General features: G+C 32.2%; 1 protein-coding gene across 20 annotated transcripts in view; it reads left to right on the top strand.

Annotated features, from left to right (window-relative positions):
- The first annotated feature begins 14,388 nt into the window (after nt 1-14,388).
- The window catches only part of LOC126700110 (disease resistance protein RUN1-like), an 87,478-nt gene continuing 81,715 nt past the window's right edge, over nt 14,389-20,151 (top strand). For 11 of the 20 annotated variants that reach the window (XR_007647014.1, XR_007647019.1, XR_007647021.1 and 8 more), the window contains exons 1-5: nt 14,389-14,969; nt 15,894-16,992; nt 17,098-17,439; nt 17,535-18,617; nt 18,686-19,450. Coding sequence is in view for 3 of the 20 variants with exons in the window: in XM_050398124.1 (XP_050254081.1) it covers nt 14,446-14,969; nt 15,894-16,992; nt 17,098-17,439; nt 17,535-18,617; nt 18,686-19,349 (3,712 nt within the window). In the remaining 17 variants the exon portion in view is untranslated. Of the gene's footprint in view, nt 14,970-15,893; nt 16,993-17,097; nt 17,440-17,534; nt 18,618-18,685; nt 19,451-20,151 lie in introns of those variants that run through there. The other 9 variants (XR_007647011.1, XR_007647012.1, XR_007647007.1 and 6 more) reach the window with 3 other exon arrangements.

Below are 20,151 nucleotides of genomic sequence, written 5' to 3'. Positions count from 1 at the left end.
CTTTGTTGTATTTTGTATTGTGTCTGCACGCAAATTGGTCTTCCATTTAACCTTATTTAGATGTAGAAAAACTAAAGTTCTAAATTTCAGTAGAGGTACCTATCAAAAAAATTCAGTAGAAGCAAAACATAATTGCTTTTGGCAGCAAAATTTTTCAAAATTTTTAATCTTTCTTATTTCTTCTATAATGATTGTTAATTCATTGCCATTGCTGTTTCTATAATAAGATCTACCATGAATGTCAGAAGAATGGGCATCGTGTCATCGTGTTTCGGAAGCACCCAATAATTTTCCTATAACATGTGAGTACCTAACCATAGTAGAAGACACTGATTTTACTGAGTCAACCTATGTATTCTTACCATAGTGTCATGGACATTAGATACCAATATGATTTGATATCAAGAAGTAACTAGGCAAATCTCTAAAATATAGGACCTAGACATGGCAAGGGCCTAGGAGAATACAACACATATATCTGACATTTTTGTTCTTATGATATTCTCCTTAAATTAATTAAATTAAGGGAAAATTATTGGAAATATAAAGGAAAACCACTTCAATGAATATAATTAAATTCTCCTTAATATAATTCAATATGTTATCTTATCTACAGGCTACTTATCATATTAAGATCAACTCACATATTGGCACTACAGCATAACTGCATCTACTCTCAATTGCCATCACCATCATCATCATCTTGAGAACTAGTCATGTGTAATTTTACAATGAGAGAGCCTTCATTGTAAAGGCTAAGCAAATAACCTGTATTCAATTGTAAAATCTTGTATTGAAGAAATTATAGCGATAATGTGGATGACTGAAATTCTCAAGTAATGCATTTTATTTTTATTTTATAACATCCTAAAATAATTTGTATTTTGAATGGGCACAATAATAAAGGGATCACTATTTGCAAATAATTCACTCAAATAAATCCAAGAATACTTTCAATTTCAATTGTATACTCAATTTTATAAAATGATTAAGTGGTTGACTATAAATGGAACGGTAGAGACATTCTGTTTACAACTTTTTAAAAGAAGTGAAATTTTTACAAGAATTTATCACTTCTTTGTAAAATTGAGTGTTCCAAATTTTTTTTTGGCCAAACAATATCATATATTAAAGAGATGAAATCCTTACAAACCGACTCGAAAGAGTATCAAACTTTATAAAAATGGTTGCGTTAACAGGCACCGTAAAAAATAACTTTATGTCAATAAAGTCAATTTTTTGTTAGATTTTTTTACCTATTCTATAAGTTGTTGAGCCAATAAAGACAACTTTTTGAGTTTCACTTACCACTTCAATACTATTTTCAGTCATTTCATCAATTTATACCAATTTTTTATTAGATAGATCCCACAATAAATCATCCTTAATAGACTGGGTGTTAACATTTCCCTTACAAAAAGAAAAAAGAAAAAAGAAAAAAGAAAAGATGAGGATGAGGCTTCTCGTACAAAATTGAGTGTGCAAGTGGCCCTCCATTTCCCGGTGTTTTCCTTTTCTTTCTTTTTTTTTTTTTTTTTTTTTTTTTTTTTTTTTTTTTGGTGGGGTTTTTGGATAGCTTCTAGGTATTTTCCTACGCATATGGTGTACACAGATGGAGCCTACGTGAAAAAAACTAGCAAAAGTTGGGTTTGATAGTCAAAGAAAACAGAAGAAGAAAGTGACAAAGAAAAAGGGGGAAAAAACAAAAAGAGTAGAGCATAATCTTACACATTACCAATCAAAAAAAAAAAAAAAAATTGACTACTTATTTATTATCTTGTTGAACTAGTACCAATCACATTCACTACAACATACGTTTATAAATTTTTTTTTTTTAAATGATTGTACTTTTAACATTTAAAAAAATTATTATTACCACCGCATCCCTGTTTTCCTTTTCTTTTCTTCATTTATTCCCAGTGTTTTCCTTTCCTTTTTTTTGGGGGATCTTTAGATCAAGGTTATCGATTTCGTACCATACCAGTTGGTATGGCCGGAATATACCGTATCGGCCAGCAATCTGGTACGTTCGACCCCCCTGTTTCGTACCGGAAAAAATACCGACACACCGGCCAATTTCGGGCAATACCGGCCGGTACAGAAAAAAGTTTTTTTTTTTTTTTTTTTAAGTTTTGTAATTTTTGAATTTTTGTTAGGACAGAATGGTAACTTATTTGCATTAACTTATTAGTATTATTTGTTTTCTTAGTATGCAATGGTAACTTTTAAGCTTTCTATTTTATTTTTTTTCCCTTTTAATTGATACTAAACTCTAAAACCATGAATAATTAGTTCTGAATTGAAGAAATGTTTTATGGTAAACTTTTATATTTATTATAATATATATATATATATATACAGACACATACATACATACATACATATATATATATATATATATATATTTATTTATTTATAAATATAAAAAATAGCGGTAAACCTGAAACGGTACACCGGTATTGACCAATATCCGAAATATATTTTACCGGTGGCCAAACCGGTACGGCCTCCAGTATGGTATTGACATCCTTGCTTTGGATAGCTTCTAGGTATTTTCCTATACATATGGTCTACACAAATGGAGCCCATGTGAAAAAAAAAAGTAGCAAAAGTTGGGATTGATAGTAAAAAAAATAGAAGAAGAAAGTGACAAAGAAAAAAAGGGGGGGGAGGGGGGGGAGAACAAAAGGCATAATCTTACAAATTACCGATCACCAAAAAAAAAAATCGAATACTTATTTATTATCTTGTTGAACTAGTACCAATCACATTCACTACAACATACGTTTATAAATTTTAAAAAAATGGTTGTACTTTTAACATTTAAAAAAAAATATTACAACTACTGTGCACCCTTGTTTTCCTTTTCTTTTATTTTCTTTTTTTTATTCCCGGTGTTTTCATTTTTTTTTTTTTTTTTTTTTGTGTGGGGTTTTTGGATAGCTACTAGGTATTTTCCTATGCATATGGTCTACACAGATGGAGTCCATGTAAAAAAAAAAAAAAAAAAAAAAAAAAAAACAAAACAAAACAAAACAAAAATAGAGAAGCAAAAGTTGGGTTTGATAGTCAAAGAAAACAGAAGGAGAAAGTGGCAAAGAAAGAGGGGGAAAAACAGAAAGAGTAGAGTATAATCTTACAAATTACTAATCACAAAAAAAAAAAAAAAAAATTGAATACTTATTTATTATTTTGTTGAACTAGTACCAATCACATTCACTACAACATGCATTTATAAATTTAAAAAAAAAAATGGTTGTACTTTTAACATTAAAAAAAAAAATATTATTACCATCGCGCACTCTTAGTGCGGTTGTCATTCCACAAGTATAAGTGTTTATGGGATGTGGGGCAAGTGGCTTGGGGGGTGTGTGGAGGCAAGGGGCTTGTGGGGTGTGGAGGCAAGGGTTGAGGTTCAAGTTTTTCAGAAGTGAGTTTCACACACATATATACTTAGATTAGAGTAGTATAGAATTTCTATTTTGTATCAAAAAAAATTATTGTTCAAATAAAATAATAAATAATATATGATTCACATGAGTGTTAAAAACTTAAAAAACATGCAATCTAATAATAAGAATTTTTAAAATATATAGCTATATTAATTGTTTTTTAGTGGGAGTTATAGACATTGACTATAAACAAACTTTTACTTTATTTATTTATTTATTTTTTTTGAGGAGCAACTTTTCCTTTATTTTATAGCATCTTGAAATAAAATGTATTTTGAACGGCCATAATAAGATATAGAGGGGCTAAAATTGCATAATAAAGTATTTTTTTATTAAAAAAAAGATTATTTTACCAAATAGATCCTTTTAAAACTTGCATAAAAATCAACTTTTAGAAAGTCAAGTTACAAACAAGGCTATTTTTCCTAGAGAAGTTTCATAAGAATCTATTTGGTAATTTTTTTTTAAAGTATTATTTATAAATAATGACTTATAGAGAGACCAACGTTTAATTTTATATTTATACTCAATTTTACGACATACTTCAATGGGACTAGGTAGGACAAAAACTTGTTCACATTTTTTACATCAAATTATCACTTTTTCAATTTTTTACCCCACGGCTCACGGTAAACTATTTTAATAAATTGTGAAATTGTGGAAGTTTAATTTATATTCGATTCCTTGTACAAGTGGCCCTTCTCTTTTCCAAGTGTTTTCCTTTTATTTTTTGATTAAAAAAAAAAGATAAAAAAATTGCGTGGAAAGGCCTGGGGAAGAGAAAAAGCATTGAAAAAGACATTCTTGCTCATCCCGACAATTTATAGTGGGAGGGCCACTTTGGCCACTGACTTTGACAAAAAAAATTAATTGATGAGTCATAGAAAATGAATTGTTGACCCATCTTCTCACCCTTATTACAAGTTACAAACACCTACTTCCATATGCGCCAACCAAGAGGCTTTTTTTTTTTTTTTAGGGTTTCCAGTCAAACTTGCAATTTTATGAATCTCTAAGCTCACTGTTCAAGCTCATCCATTTCCTTTATGGCTCTTCTTCCATCATCATCATCATCATCATCTTCTTCTTCTTCTAAGAGCATTCGCATCTCATTTTTCTATTCTATTTTATTTTACCATCTCAAAAATTACTTTATCAATTATACCATATCATTTTAAAATACTCCCAACATTCCAATTTTTATTTTACAATATAACACATTAAAATAATATAAATTATATAATAAAATATATTTCATTCTCTCTCTAATTTTTGTCTCCCTTCCTCTCTCTCAACCAGTGATCAAGTACCACAGAGAAAACCCAATACACCTATCTACACAGCAACCACCCTCTCAACCACACCACCTCCACACAGCAACCCAATCACCACCACATAGCAACCATCATGACACCAAACCCACCACAAACCAACCAAAAACCAACCACAAACCCATTAAAAAATAACCAAACAAACCCGAAACCACCAAGCCACCACCACGCCCACTGCCCTCTGCCCACCACCGCCACTACCACCACCACGAACCCACATTAGCAAACCACTACCATGGCAACCCCCAACTCCACCATCATCAATCACCTACGGCAACCCCCACCTCCACCATCATCAACACCCACCACCACCGCAACCCCCCATCACTACCATCACATCAGTCACAAACCCAACCCCACACACACACTCAAACCCACTGCCGCCGCAACCATCCACCATCGAAACACAGCAGATCGGTGGAGATTGGACTAAGCACACCCACGCCGGACCAAGCAAACATACTCATCAAACCACACCCACGCTGATCGGTAGAGATTGGACTAAGCACACCCACGCCAATCTCAACCAACCACACTATGAGAGAGAGAGAGAAAAAAACCCAGAGAGAGAAAAGAAACACAAACACAATTGCAAACTTGATATTTAGAATCGCACCTAGAGATGAGAAACACAATTGAAATGAAACACCCAGAGATGAGACTGTGTGAATGAGAGAGAAGAGAGAGGCTTGTGAAGCTTCAGTGATGGAGAGACAAAGATGAGAGACGTGAATGAGAGAGAGAGAGAGAGAGAGAGAGAGAGATATCCAATCTAAAGATATTATTCAATGAATCCATCTATAACTACTCCTTTTCATCTTATACATCAAGTCCCTAACTAACTAACCAACTATAACCAACAGACAGTAACTAACTAACTACCCCCAAGTATGCAATGCACACTCACATGCACAATCTTACAGCAAAACATGCACATCTCATCATCAGTACACGCACCCCCTTGCATCAGTACATGTATACCCCTGCACTAACACATACATACTTGTACCCAAATACACTTACACAATAGAGATGCCTAACATATGACTACAAGACGGAAAATGAACATATGATGAAAAACTTAGTGGTAGCACCAATTGGAAAAGAGATGAGATATTCTGCCAAATTCATCCAGGGTTGCATATTGCAAATTAATAACTTTTCTTGGTACTAATTGTTTGCATGTATTTTAAACATTTCTATTTGCACATCATGGCAATTGATTTTGTAACATAATTGCATATGTTGTATATTATTGTTGTATATTAGTGTTATTATATACTTTTTGAATTTTTCCCGTGTTATTGGCTACTTGCACTACAAACAACTTGAGTTTTTTCAACATATTTTTATCCACGGTCACTAAAAAATGTTAATAAAAGCTTTAATTTTCTACTTTAATATGCGGTGGTTTCAGCTCCTTTGATTAGGCACAGATTAGTTCTCTCTCTCCGCAATTACTTTGCTTTTTCTTATTTGGTTGCTAAGAAAATCTTTCTGTTTTTTCTTGGCAACCAAACAGAGTTATGGCTTTCCTTGCCATCAAATTGGTTTCACTTTGCTTCAGATTCAATAAATTTACTATTTTTTATCTAGTTCTCAAAACTTAGGGTTTTCTTCTGTATTTCACTCTCCCTTCAAATTCGTTAACTATTAAAGTGTTTAACAAATGGTCATACTCTATTTGTTTATGTGTTTATATTTGGTGTTTTGTTTACAATTGAGATTGTAGAGGCATAGAATTGAATAGGTCAAAGGCATACTTGAAGTCATTGCATTGATTGGCAAATTTTGGTATAATGCTTTGGTGTCAAATTTTCAATTCCTTGTTGAAGCATCTCTCTGACTTTTAAAAAACATAATAATAAAAAAAATAAAAAAAATAAAAATTAAAGCAAATTAAGATTTACAATCAATTAGGTCTTTGTCTCTTGAAAACTTGCCGTTTGGTAGAGGAGTTTTACAACATGTTTTTAGTTTTTAAACAACATTACACGTATTTTTATATACTTTTTCACCCACACATATTTCTAAAAAATACAAACGTTACTAGAATAATGTTACCAACGGCCCGCATTGCAACAAATAAAAACACTTTTTTGTTTATAGAGTTTTGGCATTGGTGCTAGCCAATTTTTTTTTTTTTTTTTTTGGTGAATTAGCTAATATAGTTTCATGTTTCTTTGTGCATAAGGAATTTATGAATTATAAGAATTATTGTGTTAGTGTCATAAGGGCTATTTGGTTGAATTTCATGATGGTGTTGTTGTTGGTGCTAGAATTAGTGTTGGTGGGTCCATGTTCTGCCCTAGCCTTGATGTGAACATCAAGGCAGATAGCTTCATAGCTAGGCTCCATGATGGTTGGAGGCTTGAGAAGTTGAATTCCATGAGAGAGAAGCAAAAGATGGGCTAGCAGGGCCCATTAAGTGGTACAGTAAATAACTAAATGAAGTGGCTGCAACTCTATCCTAAACAAGTTCTCCATTCTTACAGTGGTATACCTCATTCCATCCTTCATGACTTCTGCTTAAAAGTTTGCTAGTTTCTAGGTTTGTTATTGGTTTGTTTGCAAAAACAAGATATTGGGTTTGATTAGCAGCAAATTCAGTATGATGTTGTAGTTCAGTTGGAAGACTCGTGTCTTTGTGTTAGACTCTGTAGAACTGGGTTGGAATAATGTCAAAATTCGACATTGCTTTTATCTTGAGTAGGGAATTTATGTCAAGAGGGTAGATGTCCTTGTAGTGGAATAGCTAAAGTCTTAAGTGTTTCAAGTGTTTTTGTATTGTTTTGTTTCATATCATCAAAAATTCCTAAATTATCGACAATTCCACACTCACACACACACACACACACACACAAAATAGAAAGGCCAATTTTTCTTTTTGGGTATGTGTGGATGCAAGAATGCAACAATCTTTTAGTCTCTTAGCCTTGAGGAGTAAGAAGAAGGACCCAGACCAGACACTTAACACTATAATTTTTTTAATATGTTTGATGGTTGCATTTGTCATCGTCTTCACACATTAGCACCTTCATCCCATTTTCTTCTTTTCTTTTGAGGGTGGGCATTGGCCAAGGGTCGGTGGTGGATGTCAAATAAGTAAGTAAAGCTTAAAAATAAAAATAACTAAATAAAAAGAGAAGAGAAGAAGTGGAAGAAGAAAAGGCTTTTTTGGCCAAATAGCATAATTTTAGGAAATACTTAGAAAAAAAAAAGCACCAGGTCAAACTTATTTAATTATTTAGCATTTTTTTTTCTGGAACTTGAGTTTGGTAAACTTGGTTTCACGTGAAACTCGAGTTTGAAAAACTCGGGTTTCACTTTACTAAACTCAAATTCCAAAAAAGTACTACATAACTAAGTAAGTTTGGTTAGGTGTTATTTAGCAAATTTTTCCTAAAATTATGCTATTTAGAAAATTTTTAAAAGAAAAGACTTCTAATTCCAGGTTTAGTATATTATTTTGTAAAAACAATTGAGTCCCAAACTAATCTGGTGTAAATTAAGACAATCAATTAACAATTTTAATCAATCATTCAATATAATCACTAGAATTATCAAGACAAAATATCAATCACACACAAACAGAAGAATTTACATGAAAAAACCACTTCTCCTTAAAGGGAAAAAACCACAAGAAATACTCCAAATAAGATTCACAATGGTGAAATCAATTATAAAATTCAAAATTTATCAACCTTATGTATGTCTTACAGCTAAAGAAAAATTTCGCTTTTTTTTTTTTTTTTTTTCTCTCTCTCACACACTATTTTTCTTTTTGACTACGCTTACCACAAAACCTTATTCTTTCTTCACTACCATGCACATTGCAAGTTCTCTTTCTTTTTTGCTTCACTTTGCAAAATTAATCAAAGTCTCACAAATTCTCATTGATTTGTGCGCTTTACAAAATTTTTGTCAACACCCAAATTTTGTTGTCTCTCCCCTTGCATTGTCTCCCAAGCAAAGGTCTCATCTCAAGGAATAGCCTTGTCTTCCATATTAGGTCAACCCAAAAATAATCAATTTAATTTTTCCTTCTTCAACTGGAAATCCAATTAACTTTCCAGCTCACAATTGGATGTTGAGACAATGTCACAACAAAAATGGAACTATAAACTATTAAATTCAAAACAATCACTCAAGTGGAGTAAGAATATCGCTTTTGTGGGCCACATCAAACCTTTTTGTGCGTGTGAGTGCTAATTAATGTTGCATCTTGAGTCCCCATGTTTCACATTCCTCAATGTATTTAATAGGTTCTTAAGTTGCTTGTTGTTGGGGAGACTCCAATTGATCAGTAAGATAACATAATATATTAGGACATCATTTAACCTAAAAGTTTAACTCAATGAATTTAGGCCCAATGATGTTATATTAATCACTCACTCTTGTCATTATTATTCAATGTGAAACTTCACTACTCAACCAACTACGGTACTCAGACGTGGATATTTCAAAACTTGTTTGGACCATTAACATGAGAAAGGAGAAATGAGAAAAACAACGTGAGAGAGAGAGAGAGAGAGAGAGAGAGAGAGAGAGAGAGAGAGAGAGAGAGAGAGAGAGAGAGAGAGAGAGAGAGAGAGAGAAGCAGGTAAAAGAAATGGAAGAGTAATTAAGAAAAAAACAAATACTGACGTAGATTAATTAAATATTTTTTTCCGAATGTTGCCACAATGGCTCAGTTTAGTGTGTTATAACAACATTTTGAACTTAATTGGCACTTAATGGATGCATAGAGCATGGACAGAAATGTTTGATTAGAAACACTAGGTTATGTATTCCTATATATTCCTACTAGTGTCATGGACATTGGATACCGCTATGATACAATATCAACAAGTAACAAGGCAAATATATAGCACCTGGACATGGAAGGGCCTAGGATACAACAACATATTGTCCTAAAATTAAGGGTACAATTATTGGAAATATATAGGAAAACTACTTCAATGAATATAATTAAATTCTCCTTAATATAATTTAATGTATTGTCTTTTCTGCACAGCTACAATTTGAATGACCAAAATTCACATGTAAATCCATTTTATTTTTATTTTATATCATCCTGAAATAGTTTGTATTTTGAATGGGCACAATAAGATGGAGGGATCAAAATTTACAAGTAATTTATTCATATTAATCCAGGAATACATTCAATTGTATACTCAATTTTATAACATGTTTAAGTAGTTGATTATAAATGGTAGGGTGGAGACTTTCTATTCACAATTTTTTATATGAACTTATCATTTTTATTTCCTTCTACGACTCACATAAATTATTTTAATAAATCTTGAAATTGAGTGTGCAATTTTTTATTTTTCAAGTAAACAAAAACATATATTAAGGAAGCTAAGTCCTTACAAACCGACTCGAAAGAGCATTAGAGTTTCCAAACTCTATAAAAAAATGAAAGATGAGGATGTGGTTCCTCAAATAAAGTTGAGTGTTTTCCATTTCTTTTTTTTTTGGATAACTTCTAGGTATTTTCCTATGCATATAGAGGTCTGCACAGATGAAGTCCACATGGCGAAAAAGCATCTAAAGTTGGGTTTGATAGTCAAAGAAAACACAAGAAGAAGAAAGTGACAGAAAAAGGAGAAAAGAGTGAAGCATAATTTTACAAATTATCGATAACAAAAAAACATTTCAAATACTCATTTATTATCTTAATGAATTAGTACTAATCACATTTATTATTATCACATTTATTAATAATTTTTTTTTTAAATTTGTATTACTTTTAATACTTTTTATAAAAAAAAGTATAAATATTATTGTTCAATTAAGTATCCTGTGTTACAAAGTGAAATTATTTTTCAATTTTAATAAATTATGATATTGAGTGAGTGCATTTTGTTTTGGATAAAATTTTCCGTTTTCCTTTTGTTTATTTTATTTTAGATAGGTTCTAGGTATTTTCCTGTGCGTATGGAGGTTTGCACAGACAGAGGTATTTTCCTGTGAAAAAATCAGAAATTGGTTTGCAGCTGGAATTGGGTAACTTCAATGAAATGCCTCTGCTTCTGCTCGATCAAATGCAACCTCTATTGATGTTAGTGAAACTGAATCCCCTGGCTGTTTGATAATAAAATAAAGAAGAAAGACTTTATGCCCACTTGCCCAACGACTCTAAAAAAAAAAAAAAAATTAATTGATGGGTCAAAGAAAATGAACTTTTGACCCATCTTCCACGTGAGGATGAGGTTCATACAATTTTTTTATTTATTTTTTATTTTAGAAAATAAAAATTAGATTCCATATGCATATGGCCCTCCACATTCACATGTTTTTCTTTTCCTTTTTTTTTTTCCTTGATGTTTTTGACAGCTTCCAGGTATTTTCGTTTGCATATGGAGGTCTGCAAAGATGGAGCCCACGTGGGGAAAACGTAGCTAAAGTTGGGTTTGGTAGTCAAAGGAAACAAAAGAAGAAGAAGACAAAGAAAGACAGACAAAAGGAAAGAACAGTGAAGCATAGGTAGATATAGAAATACTAAGCCAATGAATTGGTAAAATTCTATTTATTGTAAAGGAAATGTTAACAAGTATACTGTGATGAGCATTATGTGTTGCTTGTTAAGATTTTTCGTTGTGGTTTCTCAAAAAAAAAAAAAAAGATTTTCCGTTGTGTTAATGAAAAAGATAAAAAGTTATTTAAAAAATTACCAAAAAAATTACTAAAAAATTATCAAAAAGGACAAAAGGTTGCAAAAAGTAAAAAAGATTTGTAAAAGCTATTGTTAACAGATATTGTAAGATGTTCATTAACACAATCCTCATTATATTTAGCAAAAACAAACACAACCCTTATTATAATCCAATTTATTTTCTTTTCTATGAGGTATTATCTTATTAAGATCACCTCAATTATTGGCATAATAGCATAACTCCATTATTGTATTGAAGAAATTATAGTTACAGATCGGATGGCCACTTGATTAATAGAGTAGTACGTATGTCATTTCATCTTTAAAGTTTTGTCTGGCCAACCATTTCCTTTTTATTTTAGGACAAAGTTTGCGAAGGGCTCTAACTCCACTAATTATTCTTTTATTAAATATGAATTTTGAATAATGCGGAGTTGGATTACATTTTCTTCTTATATACTTTATGTTTGTAAAATTTTCAAAGTAATAAAGATTAATAGTTATATCATCAGTCAAATATTTAAATTTCAAGTTTTTGTAATATAAAATTATGCATTAGAAATAAATTTATGAATCAAATATATAAATAACATTTGATTGATATAAAATTTTATATACATGTTAAAAACATGAAGAACAAGCACTCCAACAGAAAGATTTTCAAAATATATAAACATGTTATTTTTTTCTGTAGGAGTTGTAGCCATTAGCTAACAACAAACTTTGTCCTTTATTTTTTTTTAAAAGAGTATTATTTAACAAAAATAACCTGGAGAGGGACTGACATTCACAAGTAATCTATTCAAATAAATATAAGTATAAATTCAATTTTTTACTCAATTTTGCAAAATGTTTAAGTGGTTGATAGGGTAGAAACTTGTTCCCCATTTTTTACATAAACTTATCACCCTTTTTTTCTTGGCTCACGGTAGACCATTTTGATAAATTGTGAGGAAATTCTAGCATTTTGCCCCTATTTTGTAAAAAATTTGATAATATGCTCATGTTTTGAAACTATTTAGGTCCATGTCCCTGTTTTGAAACTCGATTTACTCAAAATCGAGTTTAGCGTCGTTATAGGTCCTTAAAACGATGCTATAGGCCAAAAAAAAAAAAAAACTTGCACGGAATTCGATTTAGAGAAAATCAAGTTTTAAAATGTCGTTATAGGTCCTTAAAATGTCGTTATAGGGTTCCTTAAAACGTCACTATAGGGCTGAACTCGATTTAGAGAAAATCGAGTTTTAAAATAGGGACATGGACCTAAATAGTTTGAAAACAGGGACATATTGCCAAATTTTTTACAAAATAGAGGCAAAAGGCTCGAATTTCCTAAATTGTGATATATTGGAGTGAGAGCAATTGTGAAAGTGGCCCTTGTCTTCCTCTTCCAGGTGTTTTTTTATTTTTTGGGATAGCTTCCGAGTACTCTGTGTATGAAAGTCCGCAGAAATGAGAGTCCATGTGAAAATAGCTACAGAAGTTTTTTTTTTTTTGTTTCTAAAAAAAAAAAAATAGCTACAGAAGTTGGTTTGAATTTGATAGTAAAAATAAAATTAAGAAGAAAGAAAAGGTCTGCACAGATGGTCCCCACTTGAAAAAGCAGCAAATTTAATTGGGTTTTAAAGTCCAAAAAAAATAATGACAAATATGAAATGACACTAACTTGTCTGACACGGTCAGCACAGTAACAAGGCCGGAAAAGAAAAATAATAATGATAAACAAACGCATTCACATTCCAAAATAACAGAAGAGGAGAATGTTAACAAACACCGAACGGTGCTCGTTAAGTGCAGAAAAAAAAGATAAATTTTTTTGTCAAAAAAGATACCGAATAATACCTATAAAGAGTCTGTTTTGATTGAATTAACTGTTGCTGAAACTGAAAATTAAAAATACTGTAGTAAAATAATTTTTAAATATATAAATAGTATCGTAGATCTATAAGTAAATGAACAGTATGTGAACAATATTTTTTTTCTTTGCACAGTAATTTTACCGTACACCTGCAGAAAAAAAAAAAAAAAAAAAAAAAAAAAGCTTAAAAACACAAAAATGAAAATGCCACCTTCCCCCTATCCAAACGGGTACAAAATTGAAAAAATGACATTAACTACCAAAAAAAATGACAAAATTTTGTCAGAAAAAGTAAAAAAACTTGTGGAAAAATTGTGGTTAACGAAAACTTTACTGGAGCCGTTAACACAATCCTATAAAAAAATATAAATGTTCTAATTGTTTTAAGCTTTTTTTAACAATTAATTTTTTTTTTATGAGTTTTTAACAATTAATTGGTGCTTGAGTTGAGTGCCTCGATAAAATGTGTCGTTTTGCATATTTTGCTTTTGCCTTACCATATGTCCACATGACCCCACGGGCTTAAACAACAACTAATGGCCAACTTGATATTTTCACTCCATTAAAGCCAGACTTTATGGTGTGAAAATGGACAACTTTATAGACAAAACCAAAGCAAGTGGGAAACTTCATTGCTGGTCTTCAACCCAAAAAAAAAGTTCATAGCTAATCACCGGGAAGTTCACTCAGCCTTGCTAGAGAAACTTAAAATCTCTTAAATTGTTGCTCCCATTCTCTAAGGGTCTGTTTGGATAGAACTTATTTTGCTGAAACTGAAAACTGAAAACTGAAAACACTGTAGCAAAATAATTTTTAAATGTGTAAATAGTACTGTGGGACCCATATTTAATGAAAAAATTGATAAAAAATGAAATTTGTGGGTCCGTGAACAGTGCACGGATGCACTGTTCATGCAAAACTGGTCAAAAGTTGCGGCTATTGTTCATGTACAGTACATGAACAGTAACCGCATTGGGGTAAAACGCGTGCTCCCAAAAAAAAAAAAAAAAAGAAAAAAAAAAAAGAAGGCAAAACGCAGCAACTAAAACGCAGCAAACAAAACGCGTATACAAACTAACACTAAGTCTGCAACACTCTCTGGTACGCATCGCTTAACAAGCTAGTAAGTTACCAATTGCTTCCATGGCCACTCAAGCAAATTCCTCCTCCCCCTCTTCAACTTCTTCATCATCTTCTTCTTTTTCTTCTTGCCCTCGATGGAAATACCATGTGTTCCTTAGTTTTTCCGGTGTTGACACCCGAAAGAATTTCACAGATCATCTTTATACTGCTTTGAAACAAAAGGGTATTATCACTTTTCGGGATGATGAAAAACTTGAGCGAGGAAAATATATTTCTCAAGAGCTCTTAAAAGCAATAGAGGAGTCCAAATATGCTATCATTGTTTTCTCAACAAACTATGCTTCTTCAAGGTGGTGCTTAATTGAACTAGCAAAAATTGTTAAATGCAAGAAGGAGACCGGAGTGACAGTTTTGCCTGTCTTTTATCACGTGGATCCCTCTGATGTCAGGAACCAGAATGGCATTCTTGCTGAAGCCTTTGCTAAACATGAGAAAGATAACAGGATTAACACAGAAGATGTGCAAGCGTGGAAAGCTGCTTTGAAAGACGTGGGTGATATATCTGGATGGCATTTGCATGATAGGTAACATTTGACTTGAGTAATTTTGTTCATAATATTATCTTTTTGATTTGCGGAATCATGCTATTATCAATATCTTAATTTTCTACACTAAAATTTTGCGGACTTTCCCATGGACTAAAAAAAAAAAAAAAAAAAAAAAAAGAAAACCTTTTCAAGTCAATCAAACCAGAGAAAATTTCTGTTTATCTCCTGGATGTATATTATGAACTTAGGACATTATATATAATATCAAATTGGACCCTGGTTGAAGAACATTTGGGTAGTTTGAAGCATGGTAGTGTTTGTATATTAGTGATTTACTCAATATATACAAATTAAGACACAAACTTAGCAATTAATCTGCATTCTTTAAATTGATTTGTTTGGTATTTATAGTTGACCCTTTAATGCCTCAATTCAAATTCTTGCCTCCTTTAAGTTCAAAATGTCTAATACTTATTTATCTCAAAAGCATGACAAGACTCATTACAGGACAAATGTGTTTAGACACTACTTAATCAGTAGTTATTTCCAAAGTCTATAATAAGTAGGTTCTAATCCCTTATATACTTTGTTTTTTTGGTAGATTTCTCATACGTTCATTATCATTACATTATTTTTTATTTTATTTATTTTTTTATTTGGCCACATGATAAGAGAGGATTTAACTATTTATAGAATAACCTAGACTAACCCTATTCTAATCCTAGTAGGACTAGATTCTAGACGTGTAAGTATAAACTTTACACAGACCTTGTGACAAATTTGGCCCCTAATAGCTCTAAAATTGTCCTCATAATACATCCAGTAATGAATTTCTAATTATAATTAGGCACTCTCAATGTGGCTTAACGAAGCTAAGATTATGTTTATGATGAATGTTTTGTCTCTAAATGTAGCTAGCTTTGCGTCATAAAAATTATTGTTTTACTATTTTCTTTGCAGGCATGAATCAATAATTATACAAAAAATCATTGGAAGGATATTTAGTGAGTTGTATCACAAACTCCCAGGTGTTTCTGAGGACCTTGTTGGAATGGACTCTTGTGTGGAGGAAATGTTGGATTCATACATAGGTGAAGGGTTGGGTGGTGTTCGCTTTGTTGGGATATGCGGGATGGGTGGAATGGGCAAAACAACCCTTGCACATGAAATTTATAGAAGAATTTCTAGTAACTTTGAAGGTAGAAGCTTTATTGCTAATATTAGAGAAGAAACTAAAAATCAAGGTCTAGTTTCTTTACAAAAACAACTTCTTTCTCAGATCCTCATGGAAAGTGAAATAAATATATGGGATGTTTGGGAGGGAATCAATGTTATAAGGAATACACTATGTAATAAAAGTGTTTTTATTATTCTTGATGATGTGGATGGAGATGAGCAATTAGAAGCATTGGCAGGGAAGCATGACTGGTTTGGTCCTGGAAGTAGAATCATTGTAACAAGCAGAGATAGCCATTTATTGATAAGATGTGGTGTGGATTACATATATACAGCCAAGGAATTGAATAATGATTATGCTTTGCAGCTTTTTAGTTGGAAAGCTTTTCATAAACCTCATCCTGAAGAAAATTATGTGAATTTGTCTAAGGACTTTGTGAATTATGCTAAAGGCCTTCCTTTAGCTCTTAAAGTTTTAGGTTCTTTATTGTTTGCTAAAAAATTGAAAGAATGGGAAAGTGCCCTATATAAACTAAAAAAAGAACCTAATAGAAACATTTTGGATATACTTCAAATAAGTCTTAATGGGCTTACAAATTCGGAGAAAGGATTGTTTCTAGATATTGCATGTTTTTTCAAAGGAGAGAACAAAGATTGCATAAGAGATATATTGGAAAGTTTTTATTATTCTCTAGACTACGATATTGGTGTTCTTATGGACAAATCTCTCATAACCATTTATGACGATGGAACTTTGTGGATGCATGATTTGCTACAAGATATGGGTCAAGAAATCGTTCGTTGTGAATCTCCTAAAGAACCTGGTGGACGTAGTAGGTTGTGGATTTATGATGATGTCATTCATGTATTGCAGAATAATTCTGTAAGTTGACTAGTACAAACTTGAACTTAAAAAAGTATATATATTGTTATAAAATTTTCTAACAATTTACCAATTATTCTAATTTTGTTTTTTTTTTCTTATTAGGGAACAGAGGTAGTTGAAGGCATAATGGTAAACATGCCTATTCAAAAAGTGAAACATCTGAGTGCTGAAGCCTTCTCAAAGATGAAAAATTTGAGATTGCTTAAAATTAGTAGTGAAAAACTTCCAGGAGACTTCATAAATGGTACTATGCAACTTCCAAAAGACCTCATTAGAGGTAAGGTGCAACTTCCACAAGGCCTCAATTATCTTTCTAATGAGTTATGTCTTCTCGAATGGCATGGATATCCTTTAAAATGTTTACCAACCAATTTCCAACTAAACAAAATTGTTGAATTGAGAATGCATTGTAGTGGCATCAAACAACTATGGAATGGAAACATGGTAAGATTTTTAGTTATGAAAATCTGCATTTTATTTGTTTTCATTAAGGCTTGACTTTATCTAATAATTTTTTATTTATTTTTGGTTTATAACAGAATTTAGGCGAGTTAAGACTCATTGACCTAAGTGACTCTCAAAACTTGATTGAGATACCAGACCTTAGTGGAGCCCCAAAGCTTAAGCAATTGATTTTTCGACATTGTACAGGACTATATAAGATTCATGCATCTATAGAAGATCTCAAACAACTTATTCGATTGGATCTGAATGGTTGCAAATGTATCGAAAGCCTTCCTCACAAGATCAGCTTGGAAGCACTTGAAATTTTGGATCTTGGTGGTTGTTCAAGACTGAAGAAAGTTCCAGAAATTGTAGGAAATATGTCACGTTTGTCAAAACTTTGTTTGAGTGAGACAGCTATAAAAGATCTACCATTATCAGTAGAGTATTTAACTGGCCTTATTGAATTGGATCTAAGAGACTGTAAAAACCTTTCAAGTCTTTCGAATGCATGTTGTTGTTTGATGTCTCTAAAAATTCTCACCTTATCTGGTTGCTCAAAACTTGAAGAATTACCAGAGAATTTGGGTAATATCGAAGGCCTAGAAAAGCTAGACGTGAGTGGAACTGCTATAATAGGGCTACCTTTATCTGTTGTTCACTTAAAAAATCTCAAAGTACTATCTCTCTGTGGATGTGTGGGGCTATCATCTAAATCATTCAATAAGCTCCTGAGTTTTCCTTTAATGCAACGAAAAAGAAGTCCTGATCCCATGGGCATGTTAGAGTGTTCTTTACAAGGCTTATGGTCTTTGACGAAGCTGGATTTTAGTTATTGCAATATTCAAACGATTCCTAATGCTCTTGGGTCGTTGTCATCTTTAAAAGAGTTAAATCTAAAAGGAAACAATTTTGTTTGCCTTCCTAAAAGTATCATTCAACTATCTAATTTGAAAACCCTTTATTTGGGTGGTTGCACTCAACTTCAAATGTTGCCCAAGCTTCCATTAAATATGCTTTTTATCAATGCAACAGGGTGTACCTCATTGGAAACATTATCATTAAGTCCAGAATATCATTTTGGGCCGGTTATAATGCTTTTCAATTGCGTCAAATTGATTTATAATCAAGGCAAAGGTGACCTGTTGTCAACAATTCTAAGACATTATATCATTGAGGTCTGTTTGTCTCTCTCTCTCTCTTGCATGTGAGTGAAGTTCTAAACATCATGATTTGTTTGTTTCAGGGATGCTTTGGCTCGAATTTGTTCACATATCTCACAATTCCTGGGAGTGAAATTCCGAATTGGTTTAGGCACCAAAATGTGGGGGCTTCAGTGAATCTGCAAGTGCCTTCACATTTATTATTAAGTAGCAAATTTATGGGAATTGCAGTGTGCGCTGTTTATATATTCCGCCAACATCATCCACTTCACCAACTTCATATTCAAAATACGGAGTCGCTTAGTTGTTCCGTTAAAGCCAACGGAAGTCAACCTTATGCAGTGGGCCTTTGGTTATTGGAGGGATTTGGTAAAATTGAATCGTATCATCTTTGGCTCGAATTTTTTCCCTATAAAAAACGCTTCGAAAGGCTCTGGAAAGAAGTATTGGATGCTAATGAATTCACCCAAATTGAGGTTACATTTAAAACCAACCGTCCAGGCTTGGAGGTTACAAAATGCGGAGCCCGTTTGATATTCGAGCAAGACTTGGAAGATCTCAATCAAACTAAGCCTGGGTCTAGCAGCTGCATTATCACTCCTTATTATGAGGATGATGATTTAGGCGATTCAGAGAAAGATACCAAAATTAAGGAAAGCGGTGATGATGAACCACCACACCCAAAGTGGACAGAGCACCCTAATCTAATTGAAAACTGGATTGGGAATTTATGCATACAAGGACATGGTGACTCTGATTGTGAGTGAGGAAAGAGGAATCTCGGTGAAAGTGGCAACTTTGATGAATCTGCACAGTTGAGAAACTTTTTTTTCTCTTTGATTTTTTTTGTCACCTTTTTCTCTTTCTTATGGGACTAGTTTGCAATTGATTGTGTGTTCATCATTTTTGTTCAGTTATGCAAAGGGTAAAATTAGCACTTTTGTTGTTCTATCTAGAGTATTTGCTACAATATTTTCGATAGGAGAATACAATTGAATATATGCATCCCCACATCAGTGTTGTTGTGGAATCAAATGGAAAGTAGAATATTTGGACCCTTTTGAAAAAAAAAAAAGGCACGTGATTTTGTTTCTCTTCTCGACATTAACCCTTGTGAAATCTGAAAATGGAGTCAATGAATTTTTTATTTTTTATTATTATTATTTTTTTTTCAGTTGTATGAAGCTTTGGAAATTTGCCATTTGGTTTTCGGATTTTGTGTTGAGTTTGCCCTAGAATTGGGCCTGTAATAGTTGAATTAGGCTCCTGTTATTTTTTTTTGGATCCCAATATAAGAAACTTAATTACAATTATTTTCTTCATTTAAATTATTTGATTTTAGAAATGAAGTTTTGTCTAGAACTCCTGGTGTGTTTGTGTGTGGATTATCTTTTCTTATAATATTGTAGTTGATGGATTATCTTCTATCAATTAAATATCATTATTTGTGTTATTGTTGGTCAGAATAGTCTTTATTGTTGTGCTCTAAAAAAACTTTTATTTTATTTGTTTATTTAGTTAAATTTGTTTTCTTTTCTAGTGTACAAGC

Source organism: Quercus robur, chromosome 9 (assembly GCF_932294415.1).
Source record: "Quercus robur chromosome 9, dhQueRobu3.1, whole genome shotgun sequence".
In the NCBI taxonomy this organism is placed as follows: domain Eukaryota; kingdom Viridiplantae; phylum Streptophyta; class Magnoliopsida; order Fagales; family Fagaceae; genus Quercus; species Quercus robur.
Note: the sequence above shows the minus strand (reverse complement) of the source record. Positions and strands in the feature narration are given on the sequence as shown.